The 25,626-nt window shown below is 34.4% G+C and overlaps 2 protein-coding genes and 1 long non-coding RNA gene across 11 annotated transcripts in view; 1 reads left to right on the top strand and 2 right to left on the bottom strand.

Moving 5' to 3' along the window:
• Positions 1–25,626, bottom strand: part of LOC135841990 (collagen alpha chain CG42342) — a 434,760-nt gene that overhangs the window by 180,227 nt on the left and 228,907 nt on the right. The window lies entirely within an intron of this gene.
• LOC135841992 (uncharacterized) overlaps positions 1–25,626 on the bottom strand; it is a 196,694-nt gene that overhangs the window by 21,478 nt on the left and 149,590 nt on the right. The window lies entirely within an intron of this gene.
• On the top strand, positions 13,478–15,889 carry LOC135841189 (protein adenylyltransferase Fic-like). The gene is made up of 6 exons (XM_065358026.1): positions 13,478–13,775; positions 13,868–13,963; positions 14,074–14,165; positions 14,259–14,353; positions 14,442–14,816; positions 14,896–15,889. The coding sequence occupies exons 1-6, from the start codon at positions 13,565–13,567 to the stop codon at positions 15,014–15,016; spliced, it is 990 nt and encodes a 329-aa protein (XP_065214098.1). The 5' UTR covers positions 13,478–13,564; the 3' UTR covers positions 15,017–15,889.

Below are 25,626 nucleotides of genomic sequence, written 5' to 3'. Positions count from 1 at the left end.
CTGAAAAGGATTATCTAACTCAGTTAATCATCGAAAAGATTCACCGCGATAATTTTCATGTTGGAGTTTCTCATACATTACTAGAATTGAGAAAAATGTATTGGGTTCCGAAAGGTCGTTCTACGGTGTACAAAATATTACGAAAATGCGAAAATTGTCTATTTTACGGTGGAAAAACGTATTCTTATCCAGATCCTTCACCTTTACCAAAAGAACGAGTTACTCGAAGTTGTCCATTTTCTGGTACAGGTATAGATACTTTTGGTCCATTATATATTGAAAAAGATGATAAATCAATTAAGGTTTTTGGTTGTATATTTACGTGTATGACAACGCGCGCCGTTCATTTAGAATTATTAATCGATATGACTACTTACGAATTTGTATTAGTATTGAGAAAATTTTTTGCCTTGAGAGGTGTACCTTCACATATTGTGACGGATAACGCGGCTCAGTTTAAATTAATCAAATCAATGTTAGATGAAACTTCGAAAAATTGTCATCCCAATGAGAAAACTGAAAACTTGACTTCGATAGATTGGAAATTTATTCCAGAGTTATCTCCTTGGCATGGAGGTTTCTATGAGCGTTTAATCGGTATGGTAAAAAATTGCCTTAAAAAATCTTTTTTCAAAGTATTATTATCTTATACACAAATGCAAACGGTTTTAGCTGAAATCGCTTTCGTATTGAATTCGCGACCTTTAGTTTATCTGGGTGAGGAAGATAGGAATGTAATTTCTCCTAATGATCTCTTAATTTTAAAATTTGTTTCTTTACCGAATATTGACTCGAACTCGAAAAGGAATATTGATATTGTAGAATTATGGAAACGATCGAATAGGTTACTGGATGAGTTCTGGTATCATTGGCGTCACCAGTATCTTTCAAATTTACGTGAAAGAAATAATTATATCGCGAAGAAAAAGGGAATCCATGTTATTCCTAAAGTTGGAGATGTAGTCTTGATTGAAGGTGAGAAAAAGTTTACTCCGAGAGGTGAGTGGAGAATAGGTAAAGTTATCGGTATGAATGTGAGCGCTGATGGGAAAATTCGATCAGTATTATTAGAAACCGAAAAATCGAAACTCACGCGGCCTATCAATAAGCTATATCCTTTAGAAACTTCATAAATTGTATTGTAATTTTTATTTAATCTTCTTAAATTGTATTTTCGTAATTTTTATTTAATTTTTTTTTAATTTTGCGTCGGGAATGTCGCGAATGCGAGAAATATTCGGCTATGTTTTTATTTTATCGAACTAGTCTCGAAGTTATCAGAATCATTTTGTTATGATTCAGTTTGTTTGTATACTCGAAAGTAAAAACATTAAAATGTACTTGATATAAATCAAAGCTCATTTATTCAGACATTTTAAACCAGGTTCATCAATACCTCAATTTGAGCAACAAGTGCATAAATGGCTCAATTTCTGTGCCGCGTGCTCAAATGGTCCAATTTGAGCGGTGCATAGAAATGAGCTATTTGTGCACCTGGTGCAGTTTTTTTTTTTGCAGATTGTTTTCGCCAAAATAGGGAGGGTTTTACCTTGGATGGTAATCATCGTCGATGTTTCCGAAAATGGGCTCATGATGGAATTTCAGGGTGGTCAGGGTGGGTGAGAGGTTTGTCCCCTTCGCCGGAACTCATCGTTAAGTGACCACCAATGATGTAATCTCCTTCATCGATTTCGCGATAAAGATGGAGGAGAGTGGGACTGCGTCTTACGATGTCATCAACGGGTACTGGCCGGTGGCCGGTGCCCACCTGGATAGATCCGTATTGATAAACGTAACACCGAGAGTTGGAAGTAAAAAGTGGAGCTTATGCAAGCGGAAAGAAACTAGAAAGGGAACGAAAAGCTGATTGCAAGAAAGTTCCTGCTTTTCTTAAAATTACATGTTAGTTGCTTTTAAATATTTATTTGAATTTCTGCTGCTTTTACCTCGCTCTCGGGAATTTGGTAGAAAAAACAATCGAACTACGAATGGCTGTCCCAATATTAGTCACCAAACGCTCCAGTGGAAAGAATAATACGTACATGTATCAAGTTGCATGTGTACTCAATTTGTTGCCTGAAGTTGAACTAAATGCATCAATGTGTTCCTCAGACTTAAGACTACAAGTTGAGCGCACAAGCAGATCAATTAATGAACTAGTCTCGCCACCAGAGAGTGCACTGCATGGAAGCACCTACCAACTTTTTACTAACATGACCCGAGAAATTTTTCTCGGTCATTTCAGATCCGTCTAAACTTTTTTATACTAATTAAAAGGAAAAACTAGATACACCATCGTGTTCCAAAAGCATCAGACAACAAATTGAGCGTACGCGCTGCTCGATACATAAACTATTCTCATCGCTAGAGCATTTTGGTGACAAAGATTCAGGACAATCCTCATATCATGACTTTTAAATTCAACTTGACAAATGCTGAGCCCGATTGTCTCCTCATTTTAATGAAAATTGATCGAAATCTACTTTTACTGAAGATTGCGAGGACGGTGAATTGGATTCTGCTAGAAGCATTTTTTAATTATAGTGAAATAGGTACATGCCTATGTAGTTCCAGAGTCAATTCCGAACTTCTCAAAAAATTCAAGTGAACTACATTCTCACATTTTGAAATAATTTCGGCCGATCGAGTTGGATAAAAACTAAGGTGAACTATTTCATCATGCTGATAACGTGACCGAGTTAATTTAAATGCTGATATTTGTATCTTTCAACATCGACAATATTAGATAAAGCTAGCCAAAGGCTACAAATTTGCAAAAGTAAGACACCCATCATTTTCTCGATTTTCCTCGCCTACTTTTATTATGAGACGATGAAAAGAGCATTTCTGACAACGGAACCTTTCAAAGCTTATCGTCTCCCATTTGAACGGGGCCGTGATTTTTGAAGAAAACATGGTCTAAAACTCTTATCGCCAAAATTTCCTCTCCACAATTTATTTTTCAGTTTTTTCAAGCTTTAGAAAATCCAAAATCAACCATTCTCGGCAATCACGTTGTTTTAATTTTTTTATATAAAATAGGCCACATTAATTCAGTAGAAATGATGAAAATTAGTTTTGAAACTAATACAAACTCCCTCGATCACCTTTGGCTTTTCAGACCATTCTGGAGCCTCCAGCGTAATTTTTTACTTCTCCATGGAGTTTTGAATTTTTCCAAGAGACGAGGCAATTAATTTCAGCTGCTGAAAACTGAGCTGTAAACTCGGTAAGCAAGCCGATAATAAGCCACAAATCAGTCCAAATTTGGATAAACTCGTACAATGGCTGAAAATAAGCTTTAGGTCGATTTTTAACGACCCAAATCAATTTTAGCGTTTCCTGAAGAAATTTAAGAATTTCAGAGAAAATGAAAATCGCGCTGGAGGTTTCAGAGTGACAAGAAATGCTCTGGTATTGATGGAGTTGATTTTAGAACTAATTTTCATCATTTCAGCTGAATTAATATACCTAAATCGCTAAAAATGATTAATTTTAGATTTACAATAGTTCGCCAAAAATCAAAGAAACAATTTGAGCAGCTGAGATTTTGATTATAGGGGTATAAGACCATGCCACCATGCCCTTTCCAGAAATCGGTTCCGTTCAAATCGGAGGCGGACACGGACACCTTCAGATCAAATCAGATGTTGCCAATTTTGATGGAACAAAGTTATAAATACTCCCGTTAGGAATGCAGCGCTGCACTGCAACAGGATTTATTCGATGTCTCATTATTATCCTAGTCTTAAAGCTTATCATACCCACGGGGGAAAAACGCATTTATGGCACACTACTTGTTGTCATTCTCTGATTGCAAGAGGGTTTTTTGCTGGTGTACAAACAGCTACGAGTGTACATAACGCTCAATTTCTGCACCAGGTGCACAAATGTCCGAATTTCTGCAATGAGTGCAAAAATGGCTTAATTCTAGCACCACGCCACGTGCCCCAACACCTCAATTTATGCAACAAGTGCATAAACGGCTCAATTACTGTATCACGAGCTCAAATGGTCCAATTTGAGCACTAGTTGTGCTCCAGGTGCAGTTTTCTTCAGCTGATTGTTTTCACTAGAATATGTAACTTTTGATCTAGGACGATAGTCGATGCTTCCCTATTCCTACAATGCGAATCATTTTCACAAACGAAACCAGACCAACCTTCCTTAGATGGAAGCAAATCAAAATATACACGGTGCAATATGGCATAGCGATTCCTCGCTGGTATTGGCCGTGGGAATTGAATTTCGACAGCATAAATCTCATCTGGATTAACATGGACGTGGTTCAAAAGATTTATTGAGTTATTATTCACGTCAGCTTGTGGTTGATTCGCTGATTCAGACGCGTTCGTTGCTTGTTGATCCAATGAAATGAATTCCAGCGCGTCTATTCTATATCACTTTAGCTCATGGTAGAATTCCTGGGTGCTCAGGGTAGGAAGTTCGTCCCCTTCGCCGGAACTCCCCGTGAAGTGACCATCAATGATGTAGTCTCTATCATCGATTTCGCGCTGAAGAAGGAGGAGAGTGGGACTGCGCCTTACAATGTCATCAAGAGGTGCTGGCCGGTTCCCACCTGAATAGATCCGTATATTTGATCCAGACTCTTATTACACAAGAAAGAAAAATTTTGCTGTACATGTGCAAGGTATCGTGAATCAAAATAAAAAATTCCTAGACGTGTTTGCTGGATATCCAGCATCTGTCCACGATGCCAGAGTGTTTAAGGAATGTGATGTTTTTCCTGAATTGCCGGAACTTTGCTCGGGAAATTACGTCATTCTTGGTGACAGCGCCTTTCAACTTATGAAAGAAGTTTTGGTACCATACAGAGACAACGGACATCTTTCAGGAAAACAACGGCATTTTAATTACAAACTGAGCAGTTGTCGAGTTGCTGTAGAACATGCTTTTGGACAATTGAAACAACGATTCCGACAATTGTACCACATGTGAAACTTAATTTATGGAGAATTATGATTTTTCATTTTTCACAGTCCTTCGAGCTGTATATAAGGAAAAATGAGTGAAATCGGAAATAAAACCATTTCGACTTTGACTTAGACAATAATAAATGACAGAAACTTTTTCGGCATCTTATTGAACCGCAGTTACAAAATGTCTTTTCAACCCGGCCAAATCGTAAATTGCTTCTTTGTTAGTCGAACATTAGCCGATGATGAACAATACAAGCAATGCTACGTTTGTTCACAATTGTGCTCGTCTATGCGGGTTTGCCAGCCATTTCAGGAGTAAACATCCGGATGACGCAGTCCCTTGGTAGGCGATTAGAGACCGGAATCGAGAAAAGAGTAAGTGTAGAAAACATCAAATGAATACTCACCTATATTTTATTCAATCAATTTGAGTAATAAAATTTAAGCAAGCAATATAAAATTTTATGATTTTTTATTATTATTCAATTATAAATATTTGTTTTATTTAAAATGAAAGTCGTCTGGTTAAATTCAACTGTACATAGTACTGGAGGAGACGAACAAAAAACGTTATTATGACTGGTTGCCTATTTTGTAAGTGAAAATTGTTAATTTCAAAATTATGTATTTTCGAACGAGGCAAAAGAAAAAAACTATCTACGATTTGAAAAAATGCATAGATACATACCTAATATGTGTGTGTGTGTTTTTTTAGGAAGGTGGACCGTAGAATTTTGAATCCGTCATCCGAAAACTAGACGTGCTGCTTCCCATCAAACGGCAGGCGTTCGACACTTCTAATTGAGGGTCTTGGTGGAATAAGGGCGTTAGACAAAAATGACGATGTGAGAAAATCGCTTTTTTGAAAGGGTTAACGTAACCGAGTGCCAAAGTTGAGTAACGGAAATTAAAGGTAACACTTCAAGCTTTAAAAAAAACGTAACCGCAAAGCTCTAAGTGAAGTATTGCCTAAGTCACATAGGTTTAAATCTTCAATCGATTTTTGTCTAACGCCCTTATTCCACCAAGACCTTCAATTCTGGTCAGTGAGTTACAGCGTGCTTTGAATCATTCGAATGATGCCCACAACCCCAAGTCTCGTGTTTGAATCGCCTTTACCTCATGCATTCATGGATTACGGGACGAATTTATAGTTTGTCATGTTTTGAATATGTAGGTAGGTACCTATTCAGTATTCACTGTTCAGAATATGGGTCTACCTAGTAATTCTAACGTACAAAATGTTCAAATTTTATAATATTAAGTTTTCTGTTTAGCTATTTTAAATTTTCATTTGCTTTATTATTATTTTCTATGTTTTCGTAACCAATTTACGACCCAAACGAAAGTTATTGTTGTAACATTTTATCAAAATCAGCAAATCATGATTCGCTGTTGAATTTGAAGGGACAAATTCGATTCAAAATTTCCAAATTTGTCGTGTCCTACATGTTGAAAATCCTGAATTTTCAAATTGTGTTTGCCCTTTTAATTTTGAAGGTAGGCAATTTCTCGGAGAAAGTGTTTGGATCATTCAAGTACATATTTTAAATCACTTCGGTAACTCCATAGTATTTTAGGAGACGAACAAAAAAAGTTATTATGACAAATTGTCTACGTTTGAAATTGAAGGGGCAAACACAATTTGAAAATTCTTGATTTTTTTTTAGAAATTTTGAATCAAGTTTGTCCCTTCAATTTTGAGAATAGGCAATTTGTCATAATAACATTTTGTTGGTCCACTCGAGTACTACGAGTTATGGGCATCATTTAAATGATTCAAACATGTCCTCGTTTTTGATGATTTTTTTTCAAAATTGGTAAATTTCGATTCTTGCAAAGCACGTAGCGCCTTCAATTCACAAGATGGACAACCAGTCATAACAACGTTTTTTATTATTATTAGTCTCCTCGAGTACCATCTACAGTTGAATTCAACTTGACGACTTCCGATTCATCCCAGAGCGACGATCCTTGTTGATAAGAAGAATGGGTATGAGCAGTGTTTTGTTACCTACGATGTTGTATGTTAGATCTTTCAGGAATTGCATTAATCAAATCAATGTGTATATTTCCTCATATGAGGATCATACCCCAGAGTCGATCTTCTGACTAACCTGTGCAATAAGTATACATAAAAAAGTTATTCTTGCTGGAGACTTCAATTCCAAGGTTATCAGTAAGTACCCCCCAAACGATAGGACATCTGACATTGAGGCAATGTTTTCTGCCTTCGATCTCTTAATACTTAATGACGACTGAGAGTCGCCAACCTTTTCTAGGGTTAGACTGACAGGTAATGGAGTATCCGTACAGGAGTCTTCTCCTTATTGAGGTGTGTCGAGTCTTGGGAGGTTTTAAAACATTCATTTAATTTTCGTCATGAATGATTATCTCATTTTTTTTTTGCAAATGTAAGTACATACTTCCAGATTCCAAAAATGAAGATTCCGAAGAAAATTCTGTATAATGCGAATGAGCTCTATTGATTGAATGAGTCCTTTGGGAAAGGGCCTAAGTTCACTTGGGTCCTTTTTCAAAAGATTCCATATTCGAATTATACGACAGCAATTCTAGAACAGAACTTCATTTCATAGCGCTATAAATTCTATTTCTGAAATAAGTATATGTGACCGTCCGCGATAAAACCGACCATCCGTCGCAAAAAAATCGAAAATTTTTTTTCGCGAATTTTTGTTCCGTAGACCATTTGAGGCCCAAAAATAGGCGAAAAAACGTTTTTGATTTTTTGCGACGGATGGTCGGTTTTATCGCGGACGGTCACATATGGATGAGAATTACGCCGAAATAATGAAGAAAGAAATTTTAAATACATAATTATGTGTTAATTATGTGTTAATTATTTTGTTTCAAACTCGTTTTGATCGTTTTTAAATGTTTATTTTCATCAAATATTGCATTATTTTGGTCAGATTTTCATTTTTCAGCCATATTAGTAGCGAAATATCAGATTTTTTGCTCTGAACAATCGTCCAAACAAAAAGGGTCTAATTATGTCTTCCGATTTTTCGTAATTCTGCGTTATTACATACTTAGATATTTGGAAATTTGACGTATTATTTTCGTATCAAGGATAGTCAATGAATGAGAATAAATCAACACATGGCTGGTATTTTGACAAGATTGAAGTGAAATTCCTGTCGAAACTTTCAAATGCGATTTTTCTCGAAACGCCCTTTTTCTATGGACCCATTCAATTTTCTTCGCTATGAATTTCGCACGATGAATTTTCTTGGAGCCATTTCTGAATTATGGTGAAATGGGTACCTATTTAGATCGAAAGTCACTTCAGAACTTCTCAAAAAATTCAAGTGAACCACATGTCCACATTTTGAAATAATTTCGGGTAGTCCAATACGAAAATGATCTTGAAATAAGTCCATCGATGCCCTAATATTTTTTAAACCCGGTATTGAACATAGTTTGTTTAATCGAAAATAATTTTCTTCTTGTCTTCGAATCTCAAATTCTCGAAATCTTTTTGATTCTAGCCCTGGCACGAGGGGAGGGAGGGGGGAGAATCCATTATCAAAATAGATATCTTCATTATACCGCATCAACATTCAACTCACAGCATCAATCTCAACATTCATTGTCTATGCTGACCAGCAGGTAGATATAATATCGAATCGATACGTTTAACTAAGTACATAATATAAAGTCATCAATGTATACAGATTGTATCTACAGATGATAGCATACATCTCAATCATCATTATCATGATGCTGGGCAGGACACGAGTGAGAGCATATACGTACCTATACGAAGCCCTATTCCTATAGACACTGGGCCTATACATAGGCAAAGAGCTATAAGTGAAAACGCAATTATCTTTTACAGCGTCATAGCGCCACACCGCGCCGATGCATTTATTACCTTGGAAATTGGTGTTTATAAAAGGCATTTTTTGAAAGTTCGCCAGCGCTTGTCATGCTATAAAAACCGGTCTCGATCATCTCGATGTAATACGATGATCGTCTCTGTGTGCCAGCGACGACGTGTAGTACCCACTTACCCAGGTAGGTAACTTACATACACGTAAGTGCTTCTGTTTAATGGCGAATAAAGGGGTAACATACTCTTACTGGTACATACAAGTACAGTCTACGCATAGGAATTATTTATCAACAGCTCATATCCATTTTAACACAGACTAAATGCACATCCTATTCAATCGATATTATAAATACGAACCGAAGTACTGCAGACAGGCTGCATTTCCAATATACTCGCAGCCAACCAATCGATCATCGCGACAAGGGGCCCGGGGGCGCGCATATCTTTCGTATAAACGCATTATACAATTATTTATAAATATTTTCTTTTTCTGTACTACGTACGTATAAGTAAACGTGTACGCGTAAGAGTTTTTTTCTTTCCTTTTAGCAATTCGCCTTGTATTCTTAGTCTTATTTACCCTGGTTTTTTTAGGGGCGCCATCAGCATATCGGCCGCCTACGATGCATTTCCTTTGACTATCCGCGCTATTAACGTCATTTCCTCTTCGAACCATTTTGATTCGTTTTATCGATGAGACGATGATGAAATCGAAGCACAGGAGATAGAAAAAGCGTTCGTGTTCTATTTTTGAAAACACTATTCGAGAGAATTTTTATTCTTTCGTTTTTTGATTCGACTCTTTCTCATCCGGTAAAAATATAAGTAAGTTAGCACGGTTTGTTAAGGTGTAAGAGGCACCAGACCGTGAAGATGGGATAACGAGTAAGCGACCCGTCTATATGGCTCTCTTTCTACCTATCTTGTACGTATAGGAAACTTGCATCTTGTTCGGGATTTTGTGATTTGACAATAGATACCTACATAGGCATATGTACTATACCTATGTGTATGTTCTTAGAAGCACCGAAGAAGAATTCCACCCATCTGATAATCGAATAGACTAGTCGTCTCGCGAAGTCGCGATTCTTTAACCTAGTCGTCGTTTTCAAGGTACGAGTTTGGTTTACTTATAGGCAGCTAGTCAGCTACAGCAATCACAAATATGAAAAAATAAATTTCCACCAATTTTTTACCTGTCGAATTTGTGCACATAAGTCGAATTGTAAATGGGGAATTTCATATCGAATATAAAAAAAAACCAAGAAGCATACAAAAAAATAAATAATTTCGACACAAAGATTATTTTAGAGTTTTCATGTAATGCAATACGCGCATTGCATTCATCAACAGCAACATTTATTACAAAAAAGGTGTAAATATAGGTACCTATAGGACCAGAGCACGTCAATTCGACCAAGAAGTGGTAAGGGAGGTCGGCGATTTTTTTGAAATTTTTCTGTGATCTGAATAGTCCTTCCGAAGAGATGAACAATGGCGCAAATCGCAACCCTCTAACCTTTTTTAAAAGCTCCTAGGGGGCGTCAACGGTTTCTGTGAACTTGAAATATCATCCATTTCCGCAGTGCATTACTCGATAACCACGAAACTTTGATACCCCCTAGCAGCCTTTAAAAAAAGGCTCAAGGTCTGCGATTTGCGCCATTGTTCATCCTTTCAAAAGGTCTTTCCACAGGAAAAATTTCAAAAAAATCGCGACCCCTCCCCCTCCTTGCCACTTTTAGGTCAAATTGATATGGAATGGCTCTATAGATAGCTGAAGAGACAAAATAAACTGACAAAACGCGCATAGTGTAGATATTACACTAAAAAATGGATCCCCAGCAGAGACTTTTTACCTCCCCCCCCCCCATCAAACAACAACAGAGAGGGCATAGGTGATTTCACAGTTCGACGAAAAGGGTCATATAGTTCGATGTGGAAAAAAGATGGAAACGAAAGACCGAAGAAACTTCATGAATCCAGAACTACAAGGCTCCTTATGGTTAATCGAAGATCCTCGTCCAGCTGCATTATCGCTTTCGGCTACAGCTCAAGATCTCAAGACGCTGATAAGCAACCAACGTTATCATTCTGGCGAGTAAAAGACAACTCATTTCGTATAATGTACGCGTGCAGGGATACCTAACACAGTGATGTAATTTTGAAAGAAAGTTGCATTAATTTCCGTCTATTTTAGATTTTTTTAGGATGGGCTCCTGTATTACGTTCGAGCTCGTAAAGAACGCCGTTTATTTTGATTACGAGGTAAGAGATGATTGGATCGGAAACCTTTTCACTGGTTCTCTCATATCCAGCAACAAAATCAATGCAAATGTTAACAGCTACTTTAAAACAGTTCCTTCATGTCAATACACACTGATCTCTCTCGGAGAACACGATCTCAAAAATAATACTGAGAATAATCTTTTTGATTCAGTATGTTGGATGTTTTGTAGTGTAGGAATTAATCAACAAAACGAGCGAAAAATCAATTGTTCTAACAAGCCATCAGCTATTCGCTGATTGCAAAATAGTTTTCGCATTTGCTTTCATCATATTGGTTGATAAGTTCGCTTTTAAATATCAACTTGAAGCTGATTTCTCATTTCTTGATCTTTTTAATGTAAAATGAAGTCGAATAGATTTCTTGTAAATTGGAACATTCACCAGAACACCCATTCGATCCTTTTTCTTCGCCTAGCGTCTGGTTGCATGAGGAGCAGACGACTATGCGATATTGTTTCAACGTTGACAACTCTGGGCATAAATTAAGGAATAGGTTGTGTAATTATTGAATTTTAATGTAAGTACATAGTAAGGCTTTTGACGTATTGCGGGTTGCATATAGGTTTGCCTGAACTTTATCGGTTTGGTGGGCATTCTTATCAGTGAGTATCGAAATTTCATATTTTGAGGAAAAAGATCCGCTTCTTGTTGAGGTTCAAAGACGTTTTGTCAAGTTCTTTAAAACTCGACGAAGAGAGGATCTTTTTCCATTACAGGGTTTAACAGTGTTTAAAATTGAAGAAAAAACTAAATAAAAGCTATACTTTACATTTCAAAAACACCTTGCGAAAATTGCTCAAAATATGAAATTTCGATACTCACTGATAAGAATGCCCACCAAACCGATAAAGTTCAGGCAAACCGATATGCAACCCGCAATACGTCAAAAGCCTTATTGAATAATTGGACTATCTAAAAATCAACTACATATTCAAACTTTTTAAAAATGTTTAAATCCAAAAATAAACTCCTCACATAGAAAAAAAAATGTTTTTTTTTACTTCTCGAAATACGAAATTTTGTGAGCTTTGCCATCACTTCGTTTGGACTTGTTTTATTTTTTACAGCTGAAATTTCTAAAAAAAAAAAATCATTCAAATTCTGAAACTTTTAAACCGAAAAGATCAACCTCCTCCCATGAAAAATCATTATTCTTTTACTTATAAAAATAAAAATTTTTCAAAAGCTTTTGCCCTCGCTACGCTCGGGCCAATTTGTTGGTTCATTTTCATTTTTATAAAACGAAAAAATTCAGCTTAAGGCTTCTAAAAATTGAAAAATGAACATGCAAATTTTTTTTAAGTCATAAATGACAATGAAAGCAAAATACTACTCCAGCGAAGCGAGAGCGAAAATTTTTAGAAAAAATGGGTCCGAACAACAAAAAAACGTCTGAACGGGGGACCATGGCCCCTTCCCCCCCTGTCTACGCCACTGGAGAGGCAAAGGGCTTTCTGGAGGGCCCAGCAAAAGAAGGGCCTGTGATGAAAGATGAAAGAAAATCTTAGTTTTTTACTTCTCAAAAAAACAAATTTTCGAAAACTTTTCCTCTCGCCGCTCGGGCTTGTTTTCTGTTCCTTTTCAATGTAGAAATTTCTAAAAAAAAAATATCATTCAACTTGTAAATTTTTTAAAGTGAAAAAATAAACTTCTCGCATAAAAATTATTGTGATTATGCCTCTCTGAATACAAATTTTCAGGAGCTTTCGCCCTCACTTGGGTCTGTTCACTTTTCTTTTTCAAAATTACCACCCAGCACCCTAGAAAAAAATATTTCAATATTCTAAAATTTTGTATAAAAATCGAAAAATAAACTCCTTACATACAAAAAAAAACATCGTTCTCTCTAGAAAATTTTTTTTCAGCAATTTTCAACTTTAAAATGAAGGTCTTCGTCGTTAAATTTAGTCAAAATCTCTTGACATTTTTTCTCACAATCTACCCATCAAAGATGCAGAATTCCAACATTAAATTTTTTTGTTTTGAAGACCACTCGACTTATTAAATAGTACTTATAAGTACGAGCATGGATATCAATTTTTGAATGTACATAAATTTTGATTTTTTCTGGAAATTTACTTTTAACCTTTGCAGGTAGATTTTTTTGAATGAGAAGTCAACATTTCAACAAAAAGTACCTATAGGTGTATCTAATATGAAAAAATTTTCTCATTTTTTCGAAATAAATCACTCATTTTTGAGATTTTAAAAAATGTTTATAGCGAAGTAGGCACTAGGTATATAAATAATACAGTTTTTTTAGGAAATAAGAAGCTGTCCATTTTAGCCACCACTTGACTTCATTTCTCTTTCACCCACGTGGACATCACTCTCACAACGAACATCGCATCCCCTTCCAACCACCCTTATTCTTCCTAAACCAGTTGATACTGTTATCTTACACACTGCAGCTTACATTTTAACCTTTGTATTTTTAGTTCCAGTTCGAAATTATTCTCATTCATTTCAAATTTCAATGATCAATACACGTGTAGTGATTCTTTCGTGTTTATGTGTTGCATCATCTTTTCTCATTTACCAAGTATTTCATTCGGTGAGTGACAATAGTGATACAACTACGATGGGTTTTAATTCAAAATTAGTGTCTGTAATTAATCGTATAATACAAGGATATTTTCCAAAAAAGATTACCAAATCTCAAGTTTCTAAGAGGGTGTCATCATCAGGTGAGCAACTTGTGTTTTTGATCAAAGCTGTGTATGAATATGAAAAATAAATTTGTAATCGTTGACTAAACGTATGATATTTTTTTTATCAGAAAAGGAATCCATCTTCATTAACAAAAATTTACGTATACCTTGCGATGAAAATGAATGCGAACTATCAATTTCTTATCGTACTCCTTGTAAATGTGGTAAGCTTGAAAAATATTTCAGCCACAGTGTGAATAATAATCCACATTCTGTGTGTACTTCATAGTTAGGTAGACTGATACTTTTATTGTAAAAAATAATCTCTTTTTAGTTAACAAAATGATGGATGCACTGGCTGATAAATTCAAAGATCCGAGAAAGTTTCCCCAAAATGAGCAAAGTATCAGTAAATCTTTTAACGAGGTGAGTAAAAAATCAAATCACGTCTTCTACAGTTTGTTTTACATTACCTATAAATTGAAAATTAAATTATGAAATATTGAAAAATAATTACAGTACGCTAAAAATACTCTTCTCATCGAAGATGTTTCTCCCACTGACGAGAATATTGAAATTATTAGAAATGCATCCCTGTACGCGGAAACCCTAAAGTAAGTATATAGGTAAAAAATATTCAAAGATCAAGATATACCAACGATATTTCATTTACATATGTCTGCTTTTTATTCTGCTTCACAGTTTACAAAATTTCAGTTTGAACCATTTGCTCGAAATACATCGATTAGTTATGATAAAAAATGACCAACTTGCTGGTATAATAAGAGACCAAGATGTAGTTATTCGACTACCGGACGAAGGATCAGTGATGAGATTCAGGAAAACACCTTCGCCACACGAACTTGAAAAACATCTGAAGGACTACTTCGAATGGTTCAAGTCAGAAATTAATAGCCAAACGAACGCGCTGGTTTTCGCTGCTATGGCTAAATATTATTTCGTCACTATCCATCCATTTGGCGATGGAAATGGCAGAACGTCGAGGGTCATCTTGAATACTATTTTACGTAAATTTATGCCTTGTTGGGTTACCATACCAGTAGCTGAAATTGAAACGTAAGTATAATATAGGGAAAGGAATTAAAAAAAAAAAAATGAATACGATAATAAGTGTTTTTTTCCCTTCAATTTTCAGATATTATGCGGTTCTTGGCATTGTGCAGGAGAGCAAAAACGTAAATCCGTACTTGGCATACATCACCGAGTGTATAAGAAGATCATTGGATGATTACACTCAGGATGCAACTCGTATGTAGAAATAATCCATATCCCCATGCCGCGAGATTCGCAACCATCGTCAGGTAGGGGAGGGGGAACGTGTTCCAAAACGTTAAAAAACGGCGCTAATTCGAGAATTTTTTGCTAAAATCATTGAAATGAATAATTTCGTGCTTCGATTAAGCGAATTTTTGCAGCTTTGAGAAATGTTAGGACATACAATCCACTTGCTGCAATCTCTCTTGCTGTCAAAATTATTCACCATCGATACTATAGTTTTAGATCCAAAAAAATCAACACAGAGACAGAATTTTCAAAAATGACAGAAATATTGAATTTTAAATGGTGGGGGAGGGGGGGTATTCTAGACCTTCACAAAACCCTCATACCGGTTCTAAATGTGTATAGCTCCGACTCTCAGTATTTGCTTTAACTTTTTGTGATCCAGAAAATTCTTCGAAGGACCAAGTCATTGGTCCAAAAGAAGCTTGACAATTATTAGGCAAACTTTCATATGCTCATAAAAAGTTTTATTTTTTTAATAATAAGAAAATTCAAGAATTAATGACGGATAACGATATCAAAAATCAACGCCAAGTCTCCTGCAATGTGTTCTATAAAAATTATCCACTCATGGCTGCACTTGATTGGTAAAATTCACAGGAATATTGATTCTTGGAATATGTTCAATGCATCGGTAAGCGCGTGTCAATTCAATTCTAACTACGAGACGTAATTTTGTGAACAAAGTATAAATTTTTTTTTATATAGTCATTATTATAATAATGTATTTTTATAAGCTTATTTTAAATCATTTTTTATATTATTTTTTCCTTTTTTCACCTTCATCTGCTGATTCTGGTTTAAGTATATAAATAAATAAAAATAAAATAAAACGTTTGTATTTTTTACATCAGTCTTATGAATGGGTATGAGATAGATACCCAAACACCTTAATAAGCAAACAATGTTTAAATCAGTGCTGGCAGTGCTAAAACTCAAACTCCAATCACACAAAAACCGATTCATCTATCTTGGAGATTTTGAATCTCTTCACATGAAATCTCCCAGAGTTGCAGACAATCTTTTCATTTGGCAAAAGAGGAATCACGGCGATATAGAAAAAAATTCATGAATTGCAGAAAAAATTAATCCCTGAAAAAGAAAATAAAAATGCAGAGGATTTACTGGACCATTTGAAGAAAAAAGATTATATTTCAGAAGTACCACTTAGGCTATTGCCATTTTTATGGCGAGTAAATTTATATATTGCCATGTAAGTAGGTATGTATTATCTTCAATTCAAAATAATGTACACGTAGTTGTATGCATATGTACTGGTAGTTCAGTTCTTGGAATAAAAAATAAAAGACATTGGGTCATTCCATGCCAAATCGGCGGATTTTTGCACGAGGGGTCTTCGATTTTTTTCAAAATCAGATCATTTGTAGAGGTCATCAAACGATGACGAATGACGCAAACCGGACATTTTTTCGATTTTTTTTGACGGAGCTGTGGCGCTTCAAAGTTCTCCAAAATGGCCGAAAATGGAAAATTTCAGTTGCAAATTGCTCCGGTTGTACGTGGTATAGAATTTTGAACTTTTTTTCAAATTGTAGTACTTTGAGAGGGTAATCGACGAGTGATGTCAAAATCAGTGTTGCCACTTTCAAAAACCTAAAAAAATCGATTTTAAAACTTATAATTTAAATATAACCACGATCTCGGCGAGTAAAAATTCTGAAAAAATTCTCAGTTTTAGTCCTTTTTATGTAGAATAACATATCAAAAAATTAGACTGGCATCTTTTTTCATTTTCGAGAAAAAAAAATTACAAGTTTTACAATTGCTGCAAAAGTACCATCCGAAACCTAAAAAATTGAAATTTTTGCATTTTTGAAATATTTTACCAATGTGTAGACGATAATGTGAAAAAAATCCCCCTCCCCCAATTTGTCGACAAATTGACGAAAAATGCATTAATTTCACTCTTGAAATAAAAATTTATAGCACGAAAAATGTCAATTCGTTGACAAATGGGGGGAGGGGGATTTTTTTCACATTATCGTCTACACATTGGTAAAATATTTCAAAAATGCAAAAATTTTAATTTTTTAGGTTTCGGATGGTACTTTTGCAGCAATTGTAAAACTTGTAATTTTTTTTTCTCGAAAATGAAAAAAGATGCCAGTCTAATTTTTTGATATGTTATTCTACATAAAAAGGACTAAAACTGAGAATTTTTTCAGAATTTTTACTCGCCGAGATCGTGGTTATATTTAAATTATAAGTTTTAAAATCGATTTTTTTAGGTTTTTGAAAGTGGCAACACTGATTTTGACATCACTCGTCGATTACCCTCTCAAAGTACTACAATTTGAAAAAAAGTTCAAAATTCTATACCACGTACAACCGGAGCAATTTGCAACTGAAATTTTCCATTTTCGGCCATTTTGGAGAACTTTGAAGCGCCACAGCTCCGTCAAAAAAAATCGAAAAAATGTCCGGTTTGCGTCATTCGTCATCGTTTGATGACCTCTACAAATGATCTGATTTTGAAAAAAATCGAAGACCTCTCGTGCAAAAATCCGCCGATTTGGCATGGAATGACCCATTAATACTTGTCCGGAACATTTCATTCAAATGTGAACTGCTCAATGAAAAATTAAGTTGTATGGGAAGTTTACTGATAGTGCATTCGTTCAAACCTAATCGTGGTTTTTTCGCTCCAGACTTGGGGGGAAATAGATCGCTCCAAAAAACAGTATCTGAGATTCCGCTTCGATCTATACCATTACCATCAAGATCTAAGATAATTTTTACGGTTCTACTGAGCGATTGAAAATATCCAAATCACTTCTTTTTGGGTAAATTCACGTTTTGAAATTTTTTCTCGCTGAAATATTTCACATCAAACAAACCAGAACATCGAAAGATGTCATTTCTGAATCTGAAGACATATTTTGGGATGCAGTGGAGCCTATACATATTTCTGATCATTATTTCGAATTTTAAAAAATCAAGAAAAATATGTAGACAAAAACATCGATTTTTTTCATGTTTTTGAAATCGGCATAATGACCAAAAAATTGACACGACTGTTGTCCAAGATATTCCTCCACTTTCAGGAACGATATCATTCGTTATTTTGGCCTAATTTATGCGAAATATTTGAGAAGAAATCATTTTGAGAATACGAATTCACACTAAAAGAAGTAATTTGTAAATTTTTAAGCGCTCATGAGAATCCTATAAGTGGTCTTGGATTTCGATGTCAAATGTCCTAGACTGATGCAGAATCTCAAATATGTGTACCTACTATCTTCTGGAACTGGGCTATTTTTTCCAAAACTGGTTGGATAATAGATTGGATTTAATTTATCGTAACGAAGGTATTCAATCTCAAGTTTCAATTTGTAAAAAGCTGAATTCGATTAAAATGAAATCTGATAGCGATTTGCAAAATTATTTTATGGCGTTCGATGATGATATTGTAAAAGATATTATGTTGAATAAATACATATCACATGGTAAATGTTATCAGATCGAATATTTATAAACTAATGAATGAATAATTGATAAATATCCAAAAATATTAATTTTAATATGAATACTTAAATATAAAATGAAGTAGGTAGTCATTGTAGTCAACAAATATCGATTTAGAAATCATACGCTGCGTTCGTTAAAAGCGTACCTAAGGAAACAAAACTCGAATGAAATAATAAGTCTTGCAGTCTGTCCGGCGATAATATCATTTCGCAGATGTTAAAAAAACATCAATAATGATCATAAGTTGTCTGCAATATTTAATGCTAAAAAGTCAACTTGATTTATCCGAAATACAGTAGGTACGTGTTTCTTGTTGAAATTATCCGAAATACAGTAGGTACGTGTTTCTTGTTGAAACAGTAAGTAAATTAATTTTCTAATAAAAGATAATAAATCAAAAGTGAAAGTGCTGAAATGATTTGGAAAATCAAAAAGTTGCTGTAGCTTCACTGGAAGCGATGCTGTACCTAGTCAATTTCTCCAGTTGACTTTGGCAACTTTGAGGTGAAAGCTATTCTGTGAGTAATGCCATCTTAATTCCGTATCTAATTACTTCGTTTATTGTTCTGGGTGCTTGTTAATGCCTTGGAGACCAGTCCAGCTTCTTTTCGCGGTTCTTCAGCACTCCAACTGGTGTGTAGGCCAAGCTGCCAAGTGAGCCCAGTGGTTATGCGGAAGGTAAAACTGTTAAAATATTCACTCCGTGCCATTCCAGGAACAAAGACTACCTCATACGATATCTTAAACAAAACTCTGCAGTTCCTCAATCGGTGATACAGGGAATTGAGCAAATGATTGCCGGCTCTTCTAAGTCAGAAGAATTCTTCCTTGGTATTATATTTTTCAAGCCATTAACAGTCATGCTCTCTATTCTGTCGAATAGATGAATGAGCTGGAAAAGCCCAATCAATTAGAATGAAATGATAGAACTCAAAAGAACTCTCTCACCGAAATTAAAACAGTACTTGAAATTGAATAAACTGGTTCATATACTTAGCCTCCAGAACTAGATGCCATCGGTGCTACACCTACAAAGTAAAGATATGCCATCAAGTAGTGGGAGGCCACTACAACATTCTGTTGCCATCAAAAACAAATCTAGTTGTGAAACAACAGAGAAAGCCCACCAAAAAAAGAATGAATTATTAAGAAACCTGCACACGAACGTGAAACTGTTGACATAAAATTACCAACAACTAAGTAATGATGGTATGATAATGCCAATGCATAGTGAAAACTCAAAAAGCCCTAACATGAACACCAAAAACATTTGTAAAAAATTCAGCCATCCTCGGCAGAGATACTGAAGCAGATGAAGTTGAGAAGCCAAAAGAATATGGATGCCTCTACCACAGTAGGTACGTGTTTCTTGTTGAAACAGTAAGCAAGTTAATTTTCTAATAAAAGATGATAAATAAAAATTGAAGGCGCTTATTCGCAATAAAACTCTCTAGTTGAGGATTGAGTAGAGAAGTCCTGAATTATACGTGTATTTTTTAATTTGTACTAGTAAGTTACATAGGAAGCACTGTCCTGACAGCCTTGTAGGATGTGACATTCAACGTGTTTTTCAAGATGGATCGCGGGGAAAAATGCCAGAAGATTTAACCGAATTCAGAGGAGAACTTTATTCTGAGTTGCAAGTCACTTGAAAAAAAAATTAAGCGTCTCTGAAGGAGAGATGATAAGGGCACTACAAGAGAGAGCATTTTCGAAAATCCAAAAGAACAAAAGTCGAGCAAGATGTTGTTTTTAATTTTATTAGAGTAATAAGCAATTGTGTTTCTATCAGTTATTAAATTTTTTAAATTTTGCGCGCGTATGAGAATTTGTGTCTTCGGATTCTTACGAGTAAAATATACCTACTATTCTCAGTTAATGAACTTAGTTATTATATGATTTTACTTTCGTTCTGAATTATTATATCACCTTGAAACCAAAAGTAATAAGTATACTTACTACTTATCAATGAAAAAATGAAAAACGAAAGATAATAAAAACGAGCGAATTGAAAGACCTACGGTGAAGAGAAAATTAAATATTCGTACTTGTGAAAAAAAAATGCAACAGAGGACCAAATCAGTAAAAGTTCCTCAAAATGCACAAAAGTGCAGTTCAAAACGAATGTTGAAATGATCTACAATGATGCACTAAAATTCAAGATTTACAAATCACTAATTCGAGGGTAAAATCGTGTTTTTAAAATATTTTATTCTCAAATATTTCGCACGGATCGTGTCAAAACATTTAAAAAAATATTTTCTGAAACGAGGGAAACTTTTTGTAATACACGGTACCAAGTTGTCAATCTTCATCATCAATTTCAAAAAATTGAAAAAAATTTCAAGTTCTTTGTTAATTTTTTGAAACCGGTAGCTAAGACCAAAAAATTAACACGAATATTGTCCAAAAATACTCTCTGATTCACAGAAATGATATCCTTCGTTGTTTTGGTATGATTCACGCGAAATATTTCAGAAAAAAGTATTTCCAGAATACGAATTTGATTTAGGTACCCTAAAATAAGCAACTCGCAAATTTTCAAGGGCTTCAAAGAATTTTAAAGTGGTCTTCGGTTTTGATTTCAATTTCCAAGGTCGAAGCAGATAATCACAATACTACTATCTCTCGGAACTGAGCTATTTATCCTAACACAGGTTGGGTAGGAGTTGCTAAGAATTCTTTGAAATTTCTTTCTCTTGGAGGACTTCCATTTCCCCTCCAGGGGCACCTCCAGAGTTTAAAAAAATCAGATTCAAAAATAACCCAAGTATATAGGTTTATTGACTAAGGGAATGATTATTTTTTATACTGGAAATTTGCAACATGTTGATGTGAGTTTTTTCTTTCGAAAAAGAACTGAAACTAAGTTGATATTTCTCTTTGTTACTTTTTTGCAGAAACGAATCAATCCAATCCAAGACACCCGCCAAACTGTCTATTTTTGGAGATACTAATTCAGAGATCACATTGAGTCTGTCATTTCCAAAACAACCGGGTATTTTTGAACTAAGAGAGAAATGGTTACAATTGACTGCGCCTTTGGAGCGTGATGCAAAGAATTTGTCTCATGTGCAAATAATTCAAGTACCTATAATTTAAAAGCCTTTTTTCAAATTCTAAAATATCGTATCCCATTCAAAATCCATCAATTCGATATCCGTGCCACTTTTTTCGCTGGCTTGAAATTTTTCTCGTGGGTTTCCCTTGAAAATGACACAAGGTGAGTCAATGTTGGCCAGAATAATTTTTAGAATCCAAATCTGAAGTGGCATCATGATTGTTATTAATTTGAAGACGTTGAATTCGAATACTTTATCGTTTTTTAATTCGATTTCTCTGATCGTGAGTATTTTCCTCCACTACTCCCCTACATAATTGCCTTTGAAATGCCAAAAAAAACTGAAAATTGTGAGTTTTTTTTAAGGCTGCTGATGCTAAATTAGAGATGAGTGGCTTTCAACTGAAAATGAAAATCTCAACTAAATAGTCAAAATCCTTCGCTTTATTTCGCGAACCATCTTCATAAACACTACAGCGATGAAAAGAGCTCTGCTCCATCAGCACTCTTGACGTTTTCAAGATATATTGAGAAAATTTCAAGAAACCTGGTCTTTTGAGGCATATGCGATAAAAAATCACATGCTCATCAAATGTCATAAAACTCAACAAACAGCAATGAAGAAGTTTTGATATAGATCTTCAAATCATCAAGATTGAATGACTTCCTGCAAAGTAAGATAAATTTTCTCACTGGTTGCAACGCATGCCAACATTTAAAATATTACTCTCAAATATTTTTTAGATTTTTTCAAAAAAAAAAAAAGATGTAAATAATTCAAATTGCTCTCATCCAGATATACTCGTAGATAGTACAGAAACACTACATATTCGACAAAATAGTTTACCTCCGCATTCCCCAGAGAACTGAACACTTGATAAAAATCACCGACAAAATCACCTCACTCAAATTTAAATCGCATAATATAGACAAATTTACAAGTTTTCTATTCACCATTCATTCCCATTCATGTTCGCGAGGTAAAAAACATTCGTAAAATCCCAACTCATTCGAGCAAATTGGATCGGAAAAAATATTTCTCTTACTGGGGAAGAAAAAGCCTATAAACTCGAATAACCTGCCCTTTCAAAACGCTCTTTCGCAGGACAAACCGCACACACATAATCAACCCATCTATTCAAAAGCTTTTCCCAAAACCGGGCCATCTATTCAAATTACACACATAACGCAAAGCAACGTACAAAAAACTGTCTTTTACAAATCAATAACGAGAGAAACGTAGTAGGCAAGCACTTGGCAAAATTTAAATTAAACGCCAAACTTTTTTAAGCCTTGGAGAATCGAGTAAATAAGATCCACAGAATATCTCGTATACTTACTCGTAAATACGTACGATAAAAGCCAACGTAAGAAGACCGAGTGCCAATACGAATAGGCGAAAAATTCATTCGATTCGAATCAAGTTTTGCGATGAAGGCAACAAAAAGTACATACTTTTTTTTCTCCTCAAGATGAACGCTGCACGAGGACGAAAAACATCGCAAGAGTGGTAAGAGGGGGGGGCTAGCGGGTGTAATCAAAAATGAAACTTTTCATCCGAATAATACGTAATACACGTACAACCTGTGGCGAATGAAATTACAATACCGTCTTGTAAATACGAGTATGCGAAAGGAAATTTTCCAATTTTACGTAGGTATATCTACTGACTACTCGTATGGTTTAAATAAAGGTGGCGAATTTTACAAGGTTAAAATCTGCAAAAAAAAAACTTTTCGCAGAAAATTTCCTTTTTATTCGAACTCTTCATTTTCTTTCTTTTTACAAACGCGATTAGGTACGTTTCAAGATCTGAATATAACTTTTTTAAAGCAGTTTCTACTAAGTAGTACTCGTTAAAGAATAACAAGTTTTGAGCAATTTTTTCCACGTTTTCTTTTCGAAAATTACAAAAATGTATACTTTTACCTAGGTACTTCTTTTGCCAATTTTGTTTATGTTTGGCAATATTTTCACCGAAAATGCAATTGCCGAATTGAAGTTACCGACATTATCGATCCCAAAATAAATTTATTTCAGGCAAGTGAAGTAAGTAAGTTGATTATATGTATTAACGAGTATAACCGTAAATGGCCTGAAGAAACATTTTTTGGCAACAATTAAGTATCTACTTATGTACTTTGAAATGAGTTCTCGAGTTGAAAAAATACAATAAAACTATCCGAAAATAATTTTTCAAAAAAAAACTAACTTTGAACCCTTTAACCTCTCGGAGAAGTTCAATCTATGTAGTATGAATTTCAAGCATTTTCACGAGAAAAGTTAGTGAACAATAATTAGATTGTGATACCTTAAAAAAAAACGAATTACAGTAATCACTAATCTTGGAAATTGAGGAGGAAAAGCCAAGTTGATGAAAATTTGCTGTCAAATTTCATCAGCTGAACATTTTTTCAACTATTCGAATTGGTTTTTTCTCAAGATCCACCAAGGAAAATTAAATACTCAAAAATGCAGAATTTCATTCCTTTTTTCAACAATTTCGACATCTCACAAGAAAAATTTTTTACATCTTGACAAAATTGCAATAAAAAAGAAAAAAAATGAACCAGTGTTCTGGACTTTGATCGAATTTCATTTCGTAATTTTGAGAAATTCGGTTGCATGAAGTATGAATACTAAAGCATCAGAAATTTTCAACAAAAATTCCCTTTTCAGAATAATTTTGAACTGCATGGAAAAATTACCAGATTGAATTTTCGATCTTATTTATAAATTTTTTTCTTATTTGAAACTCAATTTTTTTTTAGTTAGGTAATTTTGCAATTCTTACTCTGCACTGAAATGAGAAACTTACATCTAAATTTCTCCTTTCGATTCCAAAATAAAATTTAAATTGATTTTCTACATCTTTGTGCTTGTTTTCCTTGCTCAAAATTTAATTTTATGCGTATTCAAATCAGATTATTTTTTTCTATTCAAAAACATAAAAAATTTAGCAATTCTGAAAAATTATTAAAAAATTCAAATTTTTTTCTTTTGAATGGACATTCTAAAATTCAATTTGATCTAAATTGAAAACCTTGACGTTATTTTAGCATAACTTATTCCAATTTTGTTGCGATGCCAAAAAAATTTCACTGTACCTAAGCTGTTAATTGTCGTGTCTCAGTAAAAGTTGAAAGGTCCAATAAAATCAGCCAATAATATGATTAGAAAGACATTAAAATCAAGCATTAAAAAAAAAAGAAGTAAGTAAGTTTATCATATTTATTCACAATCATGAATGCTTTGAAGAGACATTTTTCTAAAATAATGTTTTCAAGATTGGACTCACAAAAAAAGCTTCAAAATCACAATAATTACAAATGTTTTCTAAGAAATAAAACAGAAAAAACTAATGAAGTTGAACTTCCAGATTTTTGACTCAAATATCTCAAAAGCAAAGACTCAGGCGAAAAAATCATTGACATTTCACTGAGGGGAAAATATCATCATGCCATACAATTGTAAAGCATTTTCTTTCTACGTAGGGCCTCAGTTCTTACCAAAAAAGCAATTTTTCTGGATAAAAAAAATCTTCAAAAATTTCAAATTCCCCATAAGAAATCGATTTTTAGGAAAAACAAAAGGTCTACTAATGAACACCTCGAGAATAGAAAAAATTGTAGCACATAAAATTTCCCACCAGAAATATAGGCACACCAACAATTTTTTTTCTGAGTATCAGCAAAAATCAAACGCTCAAACAAATCAATTGCGTTGGGATAAAGATAATATCGTTTTTTCACCATACAGAAAAACATACGAAGAAATAAATTTATGTCTCAAGTATTTCAAAAAAGTAAGTAAGTTCAATCATCATCTATTCATAACCGTACATGATCTGAAGAGGCATTAAAATTTTTGCTCCAAGCGTACTTGTATCTTAAAAACAAATAAGCCTTCTGACAAGAAATCAATTACACATTTCCGGTGGAAAATTTTCATGTCCTCCAATTTCATTTCTCTGAATTTTTTTTCGTAGAACCCAATGATTTGAAAAAAACCGATTTATTGTGATAACAGAGCATT

This window comes from Planococcus citri, chromosome 3 (assembly GCF_950023065.1).
Source record: "Planococcus citri chromosome 3, ihPlaCitr1.1, whole genome shotgun sequence".
NCBI classification, from domain to species: domain Eukaryota; kingdom Metazoa; phylum Arthropoda; class Insecta; order Hemiptera; family Pseudococcidae; genus Planococcus; species Planococcus citri.
This window is presented reverse-complemented; position numbering and strand designations above follow the sequence as displayed.

Coding starts and splice junctions, on each gene's coding strand:
- LOC135841189 (XM_065358026.1), top strand. CDS start 13,565: ATGATCAATACACGTGTAGTGATTCTTTCGTGTTTATGTGTTGCATCA. Junction 13,776..13,867: donor TAAGAGGGTGTCATCATCAG/GTGAGCAACTTG, acceptor TTTTTTTATCAG/AAAAGGAATCCATCTTCATT. Junction 14,817..14,895: donor CCAGTAGCTGAAATTGAAAC/GTAAGTATAATA, acceptor TTCAATTTTCAG/ATATTATGCGGTTCTTGGCA.